At 43.9% G+C, this 15271-nt stretch overlaps 1 protein-coding gene across 1 annotated transcript; it reads right to left on the bottom strand.

Annotated features, from left to right (window-relative positions):
• Window positions 1-208: 208 nt before the first annotated feature.
• Window positions 209-12228, bottom strand: PEF1 (penta-EF-hand domain containing 1). The gene is made up of 5 exons (XM_083369029.1): window positions 12179-12228; window positions 7920-8202; window positions 6427-6582; window positions 3507-3650; window positions 209-1638 (listed from the first exon to the last, which is right to left on the bottom strand). Exons 1-5 carry the CDS (start codon window positions 12203-12205, stop codon window positions 1409-1411), a joined length of 840 nt encoding a protein of 279 aa, XP_083225155.1. The 5' UTR covers window positions 12206-12228; the 3' UTR covers window positions 209-1408.
• Between the last annotated feature and the right edge of the window lie 3043 nt (window positions 12229-15271).

Raw genomic sequence — 15271 nt, 5'->3', positions numbered from 1 at the left:
ATACAGAGAACTGGTTATGAGAAAAAGGCATGGAAAGGAGACGAATATGTTAACCCTTGACTCAAAACACAGTCTGTGATCTGCTTCTGGATCTCAGGATACTTCCAAATTCCTCTCTTGCAACTACAAACCCCAGAAATCAAAGTTTAATGTTATGTTTCTAATAAGAGACATAGATGTGGTTCTCCACGAGATTTCCAATCACATTTATTGACTTGGTAAGTCTTCAGAGACCTCCCACCAAAAGGGATGCTTCTTCAATTAGGTCTCCAGCTTCTCACCATGTTTTAGTTATCACATCTGTATTTCAGCTCTTTTTTTCCCAAAGAAACGTAATAAGAGTTTTAAATTAGGCTGTGCCATTCTGTCCCTATGTAACTCTAGAGATTTATTACACTGAAGGAGGAGGAGGAGGAGGAGAAGGAGAGGAAGAATCATCAGCGTACTTGGGATTGTTTATTGTATATTGCATTCAAGTATAAATCATAAATCTCTGGCTGGCACATTGTTAACCACGATTTGGGCCACTATGAAAGTTACAAGTAAAACATTGGCAAGAAAATGCACCTGATTTAACGATTGGCAAGAGGACCGGTAGCGAAGAGGGATCACCTGGAGATGAAGATTACCAGGAATGTCCCAGTCGAAAAAGAAATTTTGGCAGGATGGGTGGGTGGAGAGCTGGTTACCTCTTAATGGCAAACTGGGAGCTGGACTTGAAATGAGCACCAGGGACAGAAGCCTCAGTCTATCCTTACGGAGCACTTTTTAATCCCATTTATATCCCGCCCTTCTCCGAAGACTCAGGGCGGCTGTGGAATTCAGGTCTGTTCATGGTAGACCCATGTAAACTCATAGCGACATGCAGGTGGAAAATTCAGAAGGTTAAGAGCTATTATTCGATATGCTGGGCTACTTCCTCTGAAGCCAGATTATCCTACACTGAAGGTTTATATGATTTTATACCTGGGGCCAAAGAGGAAAATCTAGGGAAGAGGGCATCAGGTGTCCAAGGCATGCTTTTTCCTCACCTGGAGCCTCCAGTTGTTTTGGACTTCAACTCAAACAGAATCTTCAACCAATCTGGCCGAAGTATTCTGGGAATTAAATTCCAGTGTATCTGGAAGGACCTCATTGGGGAAATCTGACAGCGTGAGCAATTTCTTCCCTTAGTACGCAACAATAATCCATAACAAACACATCTATCAACTGCAGAACAACGTCGAAGAGTCCATTTGTAGAACTGAGGCACCAGCTTCACAGAAATAAATGATGGTGGTTTCCATTTCCTTCATCCCCAACACCTCGTGCACAAGGTGGCCTCTCCTCCTCTGTCTTGCTGGAAAGCCAACAGTCCAACGCAGGGTCCCCAGTGTTACCCCCTTCCTTTGTTTCTGAAGGAAAGGTTTCACAACATACGAGCAACAGACATCATGAGGAAGTCTTCGTAGCTGATCCGCGCGTTGCCCGTCATGCCAGTATCCTTCTCCCGGAAAGCTTCGGTCATGGTCTGGAGGAGAGTGCAGGTCTGGATGAAGCGGTCCAACTGGATGCCAGGAGTGCAGCCCTTCTGTGCATAACGGGACACCAGCAGCTGGGCAAACTGGGGGCTCAAACTGTACCCCATTTGGCTTAGAGCTAGAAGGAAGGCAATGGAAATGTGATACAGGAATCTGTCAAGTCTCTGCCCAGCAAGGCTGGGTTGAAATCAGTTAAGTTGGCTCCCAAGTATTAAGTTTTTTTTTCTGATCAGTAGTTCATCGCAGAAAAGCTAAGAAGCCATTAAGGAAGAATCCTAGTAACTGCTATGAATCAAAAGTGAGCCCTGCTTACAGGGAAATCAATGTTCGTATTTTGGCAGTTCTTTCTTCTGCCTGAACTATGCAGTGGCCCAGATCCATCTCTCTTTTGGGGGAAGGTGAAAGCCTCGTTGTCAGACTGCCTAGGACCAATGGTTTCTGCCTGTCCCAACAGAGCTGGCAAAAGTGGGCAAGCTCCAGGTCCTACCAATGAAGCAATGCCTCTGGTAGGGCCCAGGCAACGTAGTTTCTCTGTTATGGGACCTCCCTTCTTAAGATACTGACAACACCCAAGCCTATTAGCTTTTCAGAAGACAGGGAAGACTTCTCCTAGACACTGAGGCTGGGATTTTGATCAAGCTCTGGCAAGTTCTGTTTGATAGGTTAATAATGTAGTTTTTAGAATGCTCGAGACAGATTCTTTTGAATTGGATTTGTATAGTTTACGTTTTATTTCTGGGCAGTCTTGAGTAGATGGGAAGCTATATAAATTTGTTATAATGAATAAAGAAGTAATCTATCTCTTGTCTTAGCAAGACTGGATTGGATATCAGATAGTATTCCTCTGACAAAGTGAGAACTCTCACATAACTCACACTTCATCCCCAATAAAAAATCCACCACGCTGATGACTCAAATAATTGGTGACAGAATGGCATGACCTGGTATTTTTGCATCAGCTGCTGCCAAACATTCCAACATGGAAGAACTACCTAACAATTCTGGGAAACTAAGGGTTTTTCCTCCCACAACTTTTGCCTTCTTTTCCATCTTCTGCTTTGGGTGGATCCACAGCTGCCAGCCCTTTTAGTCCAGTTCTGTCTCTGTCTCCAAGCTCAGCCCTTACTGCAAGAAAGCCCACATCCATCTTAGGGCCAAGGCTTTCTTGACCAACTGATTCAGACAGGTAGAAGAAGCTGTCTTTTCACAGCTCAACAGCTCAGTATTAACTTTGCTTGCCAGGTAATCTGCTGATTGTCAGAAGATTTTAAAATGCCAGGAATTGAACCTATGATCCTGTTCAGTGCAAAGCTTTTTGGGATTGATCCAAGGCACTAACAGCTCCAGAACGCTGGGCTGGGCCAGTGGTAGATCCAGCCTTGGAGAAGATTTCAAGCTGAGGAATCATGGGGGGAAAATGGAACCTACGTTTGGAGTGCCAGCATTGCTCTTAGAAATCCAATCCATGGGAAATCTCATTTCTAATAGAAGCCGCTCACAATTTAACTGTGGGCCCCTCGGTGTTCAATGAGCCTGGTTGTTTTCCTGCAGGTGTTTCATTATGCACCTAGATAACATCGTCAGTGCTAGAAGAGAGTGGGATTTGCTCTCTGCTTATATATAGTGGCTTGCCCTGATAATGTCAGTGCAGCGTAGTTTTCTCCTCGGCAATTCCTCGATTAGGGTATTGTTTGTCTGGGTGTTAATTCCTGATTATATGGGTGTTGGCTGATGGAGAGGATGAATGGAATCCTCAGTGCTCTCTGAGTTTGGTTGTTTGCTTGCAGATGTTTCATTACCCAGCTAGACAATATCTTCACTGTTAGAAGGGAACAATGCAAATGACCATGTTACCTAGATGGGTAATGATATGTTTGCAAGAAAACAACCAAGCTCAGAGAGCACCAAGAACTCCACAATCTCATTTTTGAATGGTAAAGTTAAAAGCAACATAAAACATTGCCACCTCCAACCTCAATCTCTCACCTTGATGCAGTTCGTTACAATTGATGTTTCCTGATTGGTCCCGATCAAACTGCTGGAACAGATTCCGCCACTGTTGTATATAACGCCACAGGGCTGAAAACCCATAGAGGTCTATCCGACCAGAATTGCTTTTATCAAACATGTCTGCCGAGACAGAAAGATGAGAAGGAAGCACTGAATGGTGATGTTGCGTTGCCTACATAGGATTTTTTTTCCCCAACCCAAAGCTGAAAGGGAGATGAGAACATCGTACCACTTTTGAGACTGCTTCATTAGGTTTCAAGGTTTTTTTTACAAGCTTCCAAAGCCCTAGCGTGCCATTTGAACCTATTTAAGAACTGCCTCCAAAGTTTCTCCTGATCCTTAGAATGCCATCAGTTAAACAGCAGGAGAAAGGACAGAAGACTTGTCTGAAATTGGGAAAAAGATTCTCCCGGAAACATGCCGAAGGCAATGGTGGGCTATCTTTAGGAAACTTTACCGGTTTAGATATCGAGGAAGCTATATATGCATGCAGACCTGTAGCTCCTATAGGGGTTTCAAATGACCAGCCGCAGAACCACAGTGGAGAAAAAAGGCCAATTTTCCCTTGTTTACATGGGAAAAGAAAAAAAAAAAGTGCTGTTGCAAGGAGCAGCTCCTTTGAGGGAGCGAAGCATCAAAGTCCATGAACTTCAAGTGTAATGGCGCTTGTAATTATCCTTAGCATTTCATTACATTGGAATCGCTTTGTTATACGACTCTCCTGCCCTCTTCTCTATTCCATGCAAAGCAGCCTATGAGGTTTGTTTTCTTTACTACTGCATGGGTCTCCAGTTTTGAGATTTTTTTCCAAAGAGGAGAGATTCAAGAAGGAGCTGGAAAATCTTTAGCCTTAGGAAAAGTTGATGAGAGGGAACAATCTTTGAACATCATTCAAAGGACAAAGCTTATCCTTTGTCATCCCAGCGTGCAGACAGAAAATGGTTATAAATTATAGGGAGATGGTTTCTGGTTGCACGCTAGGGGAAAAAAAATGCCCTAATGGTAAGAGCCAGGGCTGCACAAATCTTCAAAGAGAGGTGGGGGAAATCAACTTTGCTTTGATGAAAAAAAAAGAAATTTCCTTTGAATTGGCTTTGGGAAGCAAAGTGACCCCTTCCAAGAATGGAGAGAAATAACCACGTGGCTTTATTTTGCAGCTGTTCATCAGCCTCTGGTCCCTGCCACAGCTGGAAGGACATTCTGCCCACCTGCAGAACCTTCACAGGAGCTTCCTTCTGCTGGAGAAGGCTGGGGTGGTGGTGGTGGTCTCCTTGCAGTCTTCTCCAGCAGCACTTGCCCAAACCAGAATCCCCTCCAGCAATGGAGTCTGGTCAAAAGGCTCTCCCAGCTTTCGCTAGTGACAAAGGTAAGACATGCAGGGAAGCTCTGAGGCAAGGTGAGAGGCTGCCCTAAGACACAGCGGGGTTGTTTCTTTGCTTCAACAGAGAGAATCGGGTTGTCCTCCATGGAATGAAGCCCTTCCTTGAGCTAAATTTAAGCCAAGCGTGCAGAACCCGAGTTGAGAATGTTCAGCGAATGGGAGTAAAGGCCCACAGGGGGCATGGAATCCCCCTTTCTTGGATGTGTCCAGATAAGAAGCTGGGTTGCTGCTGGTTGGAAATGCTTTTAATTTGCATTTGTACCAAGAGGGTCAACTTGGATGGCTCCAATCATCTCTTCCCATTCTAAGTGGGATGAGTAACTAGGGACTGACCAGCAGCTTAGATTCCTTCAGAATGATATCTGGAAAAGACTTCCCCGGTGACTACGTCGTAGGGACATTCGTATTAGTCTCATTTCACCGTTACTGCATAAATACCCAAGGCGCACAGGATGGTTTTACAACTCCCCGCTACTCTTGCATGCCATCCGTGCTATAACAGACCCCAGGCCGTTATTACAGAAAGTTTGTGTTAGATTTATTATATTATTTGTATTAAATGGATTTTGTTTGCCATGTTTTTTACATCCATTTTATTGTTTTTACCCCTCCTTTTAGAGTGTTTATATATGTGTGTGTGTGTGTGTGAGAGAGAGAAATGTTTGTTAAGTATTTAGATTACCTTGCTAGGCCCCAAACACAAATATGAGCTGTCACTGCTGTGACTACTGCCTGTTGATGGCCTTGGGTTAGGCTGAAACAGGAAATAAGATTTGACCCATGTTTGGGGCCTAGCAAGGTAATCTAAATACTTAACAAACATTTAACACATATCTCCCTTGCTTCTCAGCTAACAAAGCGAGAAAAAGCCAGTGGCCTAAAGGTTAGAACAATTACCTAAGGTGCAATCGGCCCAGGTTCAAATTTCAGAAGGGTATGGCTGACTGATGAGAACAAATAAGTTTGAAATGCATATCAGTCTCCCTTTAATTCTTTGTTAGCAAAGAATTATATATATGGGGTTTTTTAATGTAATTTTTTCTATTTCTTTTATGTTTTTAAATTCTTTGTAGCTCACACCCTTAATGCTGGTCTTTGACCATAATTTATCGCAAAGATCTAGCCTGGGTATACAATAAAAACGTATCATACCGTCTTGAGAAAAAGCAAATATAGTAGTAAATGGTGTGGCAGAGCTGGTGTGTCCAGGGAAGGCCGGAGCACACACACTGTGCACACAGCACCGTCATCGGCCGGGGGACAAGGGGGAAAAAAGCAAATATAAGAAAAGCCACAGAATCTATTTTGTTCACATTCAGATACAAGCACCTTTTAAGAAAATATTGCGCAGAACTTTTCTGAACTGTCAAGAGTGGATGTACTTGATCTTCTGACAGCCACATCCTCGTAGAGAATGGCTCCAGAAACTCTGATGGGGAATCAGACCTACAGTATTACAGGGTCCCCACATGCTTTTCACCACACTGAGTATAAATTCTTTTACCCAGAACTTACTCATCATCATAAAGCAAGTATCATCGCTGAAAGCAGACCAATTAGAGTTGACAAGGGCCTGCTTGAGCTCCTTCGTTGTGATGTATCCACTGTGGTCAGCATCTACACTCTGGAACCAAGAGAAAGCTTCTGGATCCACACCAGGGGGAACATGGCCTGTGTAAGAAAGAACGAGATATAAAGAACATATACAGAGAACTGCAGGGCCTTCGACCAGAGCAAGCCAAGTAGCCACCAACATTGACAGGAAACATCTAGCGAGCTTCTGACAACTGGAGAAGGTAAGATGAGACTCGAATCTTCTCCTCATTTGTTGAATCAGCCTTTCTCCCTCCCCACCACCAAAAGAAAGAAAGAAAGAAAGAAAGAAAGAAAGAAAGAAAGAAAGAAAGAAAGAAAGAAAGGGTAGGGGGGATATGTTAAATGGGAGCCCAAGAGAAGAAAGTTCACTTGGGCAGTGGGATGCAAAATCTTGTAAAAACAGAAGGGAAATAAATGAGGTCTTCTTCCAATGATTTGTAATGCTCACTGCCAAGATGGAGAAGGCACGTTGCTTCAGCAGGATGCAAATGCTATTGTGTTTAGGAGGTTTCTGCACAGCAGTAAAGTTTTATGTCCATCTCCTGAGGAAGGCAACTTTGGTACTTTTCATTTCTCTCCTTGGAACCTTAAATAATGCAATAGGAATGCCTTTCTGAACTGCTGGTCTAAACGGAGATGAATAATTCAATTAAAGACGGTTTCTCCAATTCTGCAACACAAAACAGGCACCCAGTGCTGCAGCTGCAGAACCAGTCCATAAAGTGATAGATGTCAGATATCATCTTGTTCCTTAACATGTAGCCGAGGGAGCCCTGGAGCTACAGACAAGTTTCTCTCCTTTGGGAGATGCTTTTACCTCAAAGGCATTCAAAATGTCTGCAAAACACAGGCGTTATCGTATTCCAACAACGCTTGCAAAATGTCACTAGTCCAGGAAAAAAATGCTACTTGGCTCACAACCCGCCACACTGGGGGGCAGGGGGGGGGGACGGTGTTATGGTTTATATGTGCAGAGAGAATTGAAATTCCAGTCTTCTAAAAGCTTCTCAGCTGTCTACACATTTGTAGGTCTTGATGCGCACCAGAAAGGAGATGAGAAACGCTCCAAAGTAAGAACAAACCGACAAATGACACATGTTTCTCACTATAACTTGAAATTCCAGATCTGGTAACCGTAGTTTTTGTATAAGGGTGGCAAAAAATGCTGCAGTGCAAAAATGCAAATTTGAGGGTCAAGATCAACCAGTTCTTAGCTAGGAAACCGGATAACAGACTTGGTTTGAAATGTTCGCTAGCTAAAAAAAAGAGAGAGAGTCAATATTGTAACCAATAGGGGGGGAAAAGGATGGCCGGAAGAGCAATTCCAGATAAATGAGGATATCCTGTTTCAACAGTGTATAGCTTCCGTCACATCATGAGAACTGAATTGAAACAAACATCCTACCACTCACCTCCATGACCACCTGCCCCATAGGGCCCAGGTTGGGGAGCACCATAGGGATTAGTAGGCTGTCCATATGACCCTCCTGGGACTGGGCCACCCCCATACATTCCACCCGGAGCGCCAGAGGAAGGGTATCCATATGGTCCTCCACTGGGTGGTGGTTGTCCATACGGGCCTCCAGGTGCTGGGCTCCCGTAGGATGCCCCAGAAGGCAGTCCACCTCCATACTGTCCACCGGGATAGCTGCCTTGAGGAGCTCCTGGAGCCTGTCCTGCATTTCCAGGGAAGCCCTGTGAAGGAACGAAAGGAAGGAAAGAAGGAAGGAACTGTAAAAAAGCAGATAATGAATCAGCACAGGGCTTAGGTTTGCTCTCTCCCTTGTTGTGAAATGTTCCTTCTCCCTTCTTCATAGCTTCCATGGTTGTGAAATGCTCCTTGTTCCTCCTTACCTTCTGACAGACCAGGGGTAGGCAACCTTGGCTCTTTTATGACTGGTGGACTTCAACTCCCAGAATTCCTGAGCCAGCCACGCTGAGGGGAAAGGGAGAGGTTTCCAAGCTGAGCCATGATGGCCCAGGAATTCTGGGAGTTGAAGTCCACCAGTCATAAAAGAGCCCAGGTTGCCTACCCCTGGTATAGACCCTAAGCTGTGAACGGCTAGGACTCCGTTCGTAGAAGCTGGTGGTAGAAATAAATAAGTAGTCGTGGTGGAAAAGACACCGATTAAAGGATTCGCATCATTTGCACAATGGCATCCAGCTACAATCTCATCTGACCCCCTGCCTACTCCTCGTCAAGTTATCAGGGTAAACAGAGCCTATGAATTCTTCAGCTCTTCTTACTCCACAAGAAAAGAGAAACCATTTGGGGGTTAGGAAAATACAAGAGCAAATATAAAATAGACATTTCACCTGTAGAAGGTGTCAGGGTCAATCTCTGAACTGGCTGCCAGGCTGAGAAATCAGGATATGATACTCTTTCTGTAGCAATGTGGATTGTCTTGAGTTTCAGTTGGCCCATAAATATTTGTTATTATCTTACAAATACCAACTCCAAGTTTGGGTTCAATTAATATTTGTTTTTAAAAATGTTATTTCCAGACAATCAAAAAACTTTAAATATATCTAAAGATCAAATGTCTAGGGAAGACTTACGGTATTAATTTTATCAAGTTGTATATTTAATTGTTTCCTGATGGGTATATTTCCATTTGGGATAAAGCCAGGTTGAATCATATGGATAATTTGGCCAATAATTATTTTAGTCGATTAGCTGACAATTTGGTGTATAGTTTATAGTCTTTTAAGAAATGAAATAGGCCTATAAGAATCTTAATTTTTATGCACTACTTTGTATCAAGGAGATCCCTTAATAGATTCTTGGAAAAAGTCTAAGGCAATTTTGATTTTTAAGTCAAGTACACTAATATGTATTTAAAATAAAATTTCCTTGGCATTGAGCTTCCACTCTGAGCAACCATGAATTTAACTTCACTAAAAAAAAAGAGCATTTCCTCTCCCAGAAGAGGTCTTGTTCAGACAAACATGCTAAACTAGGTCAGAGAGCATGAGTTTAACGTATCGTGAAAATACCAGTTATTAAACCCCACAACTAACCCAGAGAAGGAAGGTTTATCTTAGCAATTTATTAACCCCAATGCTAAATCAACTGTTTGGTTAAGTCAGGCATGTCAAACTTGTGACGTCACATGATGTTGCGCGACGTGACTTTTTCCCCATTGCCGGCAATGGGGAGGGCACGGTTTCGTCGTGATGCATCTGGCCCGTGGGCTGGCAGTTTGACAAGCCTAGGTTAAGTGTTTATTATTTGGAAGCAGGAAGGAAGATTCTTCCTTCCTGATTACAATAATGAAGTCTTAAAGCTCAATACAGGTAGTCCTCGACTTACGACCACAATTGAGCCCAGAATTTATCACTTGAGAAATTTGTTAAGTGAGTATAGCCCCATTTTATGACTTTTCTCATCACATCTGTTAAGTGAATCACTGCAGTTTGTACATTAGTAACACAGTGGTTAAGTGAATCTGGTTTCTCCATTGACTTTGCTTGTCAGAAGGTCACAAAAGGGGATCACATGACTCTGGGACACTCCAACCGTCATAAATATAAGTCATTTGCCAAGCGTCTGAATTGTGATCACATGACCATGGGGATGCTGCAACACTCTTAGTGTGAAAACCAGTCACAAGTCACTTTTTTCAGTGCTGTTGTAACATTGAACGGTCACAAAATGAACTCTTGTAAATTGGGGACTCTCTGTACTGAATAACCCAATGTCCCAATACTAGGGTGAAATGAAAAAGGGGCAGAGAAAAAAGATGAGAAGCTCCATCCAGAATCTATTTCTGGTGGTTTTGGGCCCCAGTGTACTCCTATAATTTCTTCTTCACGTGGTGCAATAAGCCTCCCACATCCTTTGTGACAGTATCTCAGAAAACCCTGCTGAGTGATTTGCAATCATGTATGGACAAGTAAATTGCCTGGCAGAGTGGATGACTCAGTTACTAATTTGGCCACAAGGTCTAGAGGTGATCAAGGGAGACGTCTGAATCTGTGTTGTTATACTCGGAATGGAATTTAATTAGGAAAGACAAAATCTCCAGAACAGATACAGGAGGGGGTCAAATAAGGCTGGATTCACATCTTACAATAAGCCACGCTGGCCATGCAATTTTTGAAAAATCTGATTCATTGCAAAATGCAGGTTAATGCAAAATGCTTAGGCGCAGCTGTACAAGAGGCAGATTTTAGCGAATGCACTTCTCCCATCTCTGCAAGAAAAGCTCTGCCCGTCACAACCTTTCTCTGAAATCGTAGCTGCGGCTTCTGCCCACCCCAGGATCCTTACCCAGGACTATCAGATGGCCGGAATATTTTATGAATTTATTTAATTCAGTTCAATTTATGCGGCTGCCCAACTTGCTTAAGCAATCCTGGGCAGTCAACCCCCTTGAAAATTTAATTTTATTTATTTCATTTTAATTCCATTTATATCCCGCCCTTCTCCGAAGACTCAGGGCGGCTTACAAGCTTAGCAGTAGCCTTCATTCTATGTATATGCCTGCTTATGTCAATATAGTAACACAAGGTGAAAATGAAAAATAATAAAACCCAACTATAAAATGAAAAAAAGGAGTCAATGTGCTTCTGAGGCAGCAGGTTGTCGCCAAACCTCCTTTCAGGACATAAGACCCTCCTGGCGGCTAAATCCCTGGTTTTTATCCATTTTAAACAGTCTGATTTTATAAGCGTTTCGTAGTCGCTTCATTGTGTTTGTTCTGAGCCATCCAAATCGGTGGGAAGAGGCAAGCCTACAAAATTGCAGAAGAGCCATGGAGGGCTGTCCTCACACAACCTGTTTCCATAATTCTTGCTGCAATAACCTGCGATCAAAGCTTGCACCACATCCTGACCGTGAACTCACTGACCAGGCTCACCAAGAGGTTTAGCCACTGGATAAATTATATTCAAAACAAATATGGGACTAAAAAGTACCATTTAGCCGATGAGTAGATTTTAGTGGGATATTGTTATTGGTACGTTGTCGGTAGTTATGTTAAAAGAGAGTTAAAGCGCATTATGAATTTGATTAATTGTATATTATGCATAATTTTTATTTAGAATATGATTATTGTAACTATAATCCTGTATTTAGCTCTGGGAAGTGGGGGGGGGAAGTGGGTGGGTTTGGGGTGGGAGGGATTTGGGGATACATTGTAAAATTTTGTTTTTGTAAAACTCTTTAATAATAAAAAAAGAAATAACCCGCGTTCAAAGCTTGCACCACATCCTGACCGTGAACTCACTGACCAGGCTCACCAAGAGGTTTAGCCACTGTCGCCCACCCTCAGACACTGTTAAGAAGGGCGGACTTCAATTCCCAGAATGCTTCAGGCCAGCAGAGATGGACTTCAACTCCCAGAATTCCCCCGCCAATGAAAACACTTCCTCGTTATGTTTTGGGGAGCTTCCTTCCTGCCCCTCCATCCCCCAACAACCTCCATTTCCCCCCCCATGACATCACTACTCGGTTGGCCTGGCCGTGACGTCACCCTGCGTCACTGAAAAGCACGATTCCAGCCTTTCTGCTCTCCCCACCCTTTTCCGGTTGCCTAGGCAACTTCCAGCCCCTCCAATAGAGAGCCCACTCAACGTCGCCTCAAGTACGGGGGCTCCCGTCAGCCACCGCGGCGGGGATGAGCTAGAGTAGACGCCTGTTTCGCGCGCGTGCCCGCCGCCGCCTCACCTGTCCATACGGGTAACTGGCCGCCATGGAATCTTCCTCGCTCGCCTCCCCCCCCCGTCCTTCTTGTCGCTTGGGTACGCCCTTCCTGTTTCGCTCCGCCCCCCTCCACCCCCGCTCTAATTGATTGGATGAGAGGACCCTCGCGTGGAGCGCGACCTTGGGCGGATCAGCTGTCACTCACTCTGGTGGGCGGTGCTTCGTGAGCGGGAAGCCTATAAAAGGAGAAATCGCATTTCTTTTTTTTTCCCCCCAAGTTGTCGAGCTAGAGCAGGGGTAGGCAACCTCGGCTCTTTTATGACTCGTGGACTTCAACTCCCAGAATTCCTGAGCCAGACATGCTGGCTCAGGAATTCTGGGAGTTGAAGTCCACGAGTCATAAAAGAGCCGAGGTTGCCGACCCCTGAGCTAGAGATTCCCGATAGTGGCTGGGCGATTGTGCATTTAATATATTTCTGTCCTGATTTGCATCTAAGAACTCAAAGCAGTAGCCTGGGTGAATGTGTGTGTTATTTCCCCCCCCTTCACACCAGCCCTGTAAGGTAGACTCCAATCATCTGCATTTATTGGGCAGATTTCCAAAAGCTGCTCTGACTGTTGAGTCAAAAGTTTTATTTTTTTTATTTTTCACCTTTTCTTCTTTGGGTAAAACACGCATAGGTTATTTTGGGGGTAAATTCAGAGAAAAAGCAATCAAGTCTTAGGGCACTTGAAGGACTAAGCCAGCATTTCTCAACCTCAGCCACCGAGTCTCAGAATCAAACTCCATCCTTGCTAGCTGGGGAATTCTGGGAGATGAAGTCCACACATCTTCCAAGTTGCTGGGGTTGAGAAATGCAGCTGTAAGCCATCCAGAGATTGTTGGGTATTGGGCAGATAAGGAATGGTATGGAATAGAATATGGCAGTCATAAAGCGCCACCGTCATTAAGCAAATGCCATGGTCATTAAGCGAACCAATGGTTTGCTATGGGGGTGCAGTTTTGCCAAAACCCGGAAATAAGTGCTGGTTTTGGGCAAAACCATTGTAAAGTGACTGTGGGATACTGCAAACAGCTGTAAATGCAGCCCCATTTCTGAGTTTGCTCATGTGACCATGGAGGGGCATAATCTGGTTTGTAAGTCCACTTTTTCAGGTCAGTCATGCGGTCAATAAACAGTTGTAAGTTAAGAACCAACTGTACTTGGTAAATCTGTGCCCCCAAAGTAACCACTGTTTTGCTTTTGTGGGATGAGTTGTCAAAAATTAAAGAAGAAAAAAAAACTTAGATATATTATCACTGTCACCAAATTATTTCCTTCATGATACACAACAGAGGAGGGATCACCCAGTATCCTATTTTCCACCCTGTCCTGTTGCTGTTGTAGAAATAAAAGTGTTAAGGCTGGAATAAACAAAGGCTGATGTTTAAGAAATAAACATTTGTATTTGCTGGCTGATCTGAATTGTGTATGTGTGCTTGCTCTGAACAGGATATAGGGACTGATTGGGAGAGTGTTGGGTGAGAACTAAATTTGAAATTACTGAGTAATTTTCAAACAAAAATCCTGTCATGTTTTGTTTGGGAACTGAATTAGCACCATGAGTAAATACCCTGCATTTTATTCCTACCTGTTTCCATTCAATTTGATGAAAATCAATTTGATTTCTTTTCCCCAAAGGAGAATGAATTTCAGTGATTTAGTTGCAAGATGTCTCTACCAATGTGGTGAAGTGTCTATTGTACTCCCTAGCTTTCAGCAGCCTTTCTAGCATCTCATATTCTCAATAAATCTCAAGGGAAGGTGTCAGGAGAGAAGTATGGATTCTCCTTGAGTTATGACTCCTAATTCAGCGACTGTTCAAAGTCATGATGGTGGTTAAACCATATGATGAACGGCTAAAGGAAATAGTTATGCTTAGCTTAACAAAGAGAAGGCTTAGAGCAGGGGTCCTCAACCTTGGCAACTTTAAGACTTGTGGACTTCAACTCCCAGAATTCCTCAGCCAGCACTGGCTGAGGAATTCTGGGAGTTGAAGTCCACAAGTCTTAAAGTTGCCAAGGTTGAGGACCCCTGGCTTAGAGGAGTCCCAATAGCCATCTTCCAGTGCTTGAAGGGCTGTCACAGGGAAGACGAGTGATTAATTTTTCAGAGCACCTGAGGGCAGGATAAGAAGTAATGGATGGATGGTTATCAAAGAGAGACCCAACCTAAAATTAAGGAGAAATTTCATGATAGTGAGAACAACTAATCAGTGGAATGGCTTACCTCCAGAAATTGCGGGTGCTCCATCTGTGGAGGTTTTCAAGGACAGATTGGACAACCATTTGTCCAGAATGGTATAAAGCTGGGGTGGATAACTAAGGTTCCTTTATGACCTGTGGCTCAGGAATTCTGGGAGTTGAAGTCCATAAGTCATAAATAATAAACCTTTATTGTCAAAGTACAACATATGTACATTGAGATTAGCTGAGCCTCTCCCCGTGCTCCCTCCCCCAACACACAGTGACAACAAACCCTCCATCCTACCACACCATATGAACCAACTACACCACACACCGGCCTCCTAAGTCAATTCTGCATAAATTCACAGAGATTATATCCCATTCAAAAGCCTAACAGCCCACGGATAAAAGCTATTTTTCAGGCTGTTGGTACGGCTGGCTATATTCCTATATCTCCTACCGGATGGTAGGAGAGTAAAGAGATACCGTCCAGGGTGTGAGTCATCCCTGAGAATCTTCCTCACTCTTCCAAGGCAACGAGCCCTGGCGAGGTCATCCAGTGGTGTCAGGGGACAGCCCACAATGTCTTGTGCTGTGCTCACTACCCTCTGTAATACTTTCCTGTCCGCGGCTGTCAGACCAGCATACCAAACCACAATACTATACGAGAGGGCGCTCTCTATAGTAGACCGGTAAAAGAGGGTCATTAGCCGTTGTTCTACCCTGTTCTTCCGCAAGACCCTAAGAAAGTGAAGCCTCTGTTGGGCCTTTCTAGCCACCTGGGTTGTGTTAACTTTCCAGGTCAGATCTTCACAGAGGTAGACTCCCAGAAATTTAAAGGAGGAAACTCTCTCCACACAGTCCTCCCCGATGTAAAGTCGGGCAGGTTC

The sequence above is a fragment of the Vipera ursinii genome (genome assembly GCF_947247035.1).
Source record: "Vipera ursinii genome assembly, chromosome: 9".
NCBI lineage: Eukaryota > Metazoa > Chordata > Lepidosauria > Squamata > Viperidae > Vipera > Vipera ursinii.
The sequence above is the reverse complement of the archived record's forward strand: the minus strand, read 5'-3'. Positions and strand labels throughout refer to the sequence as shown.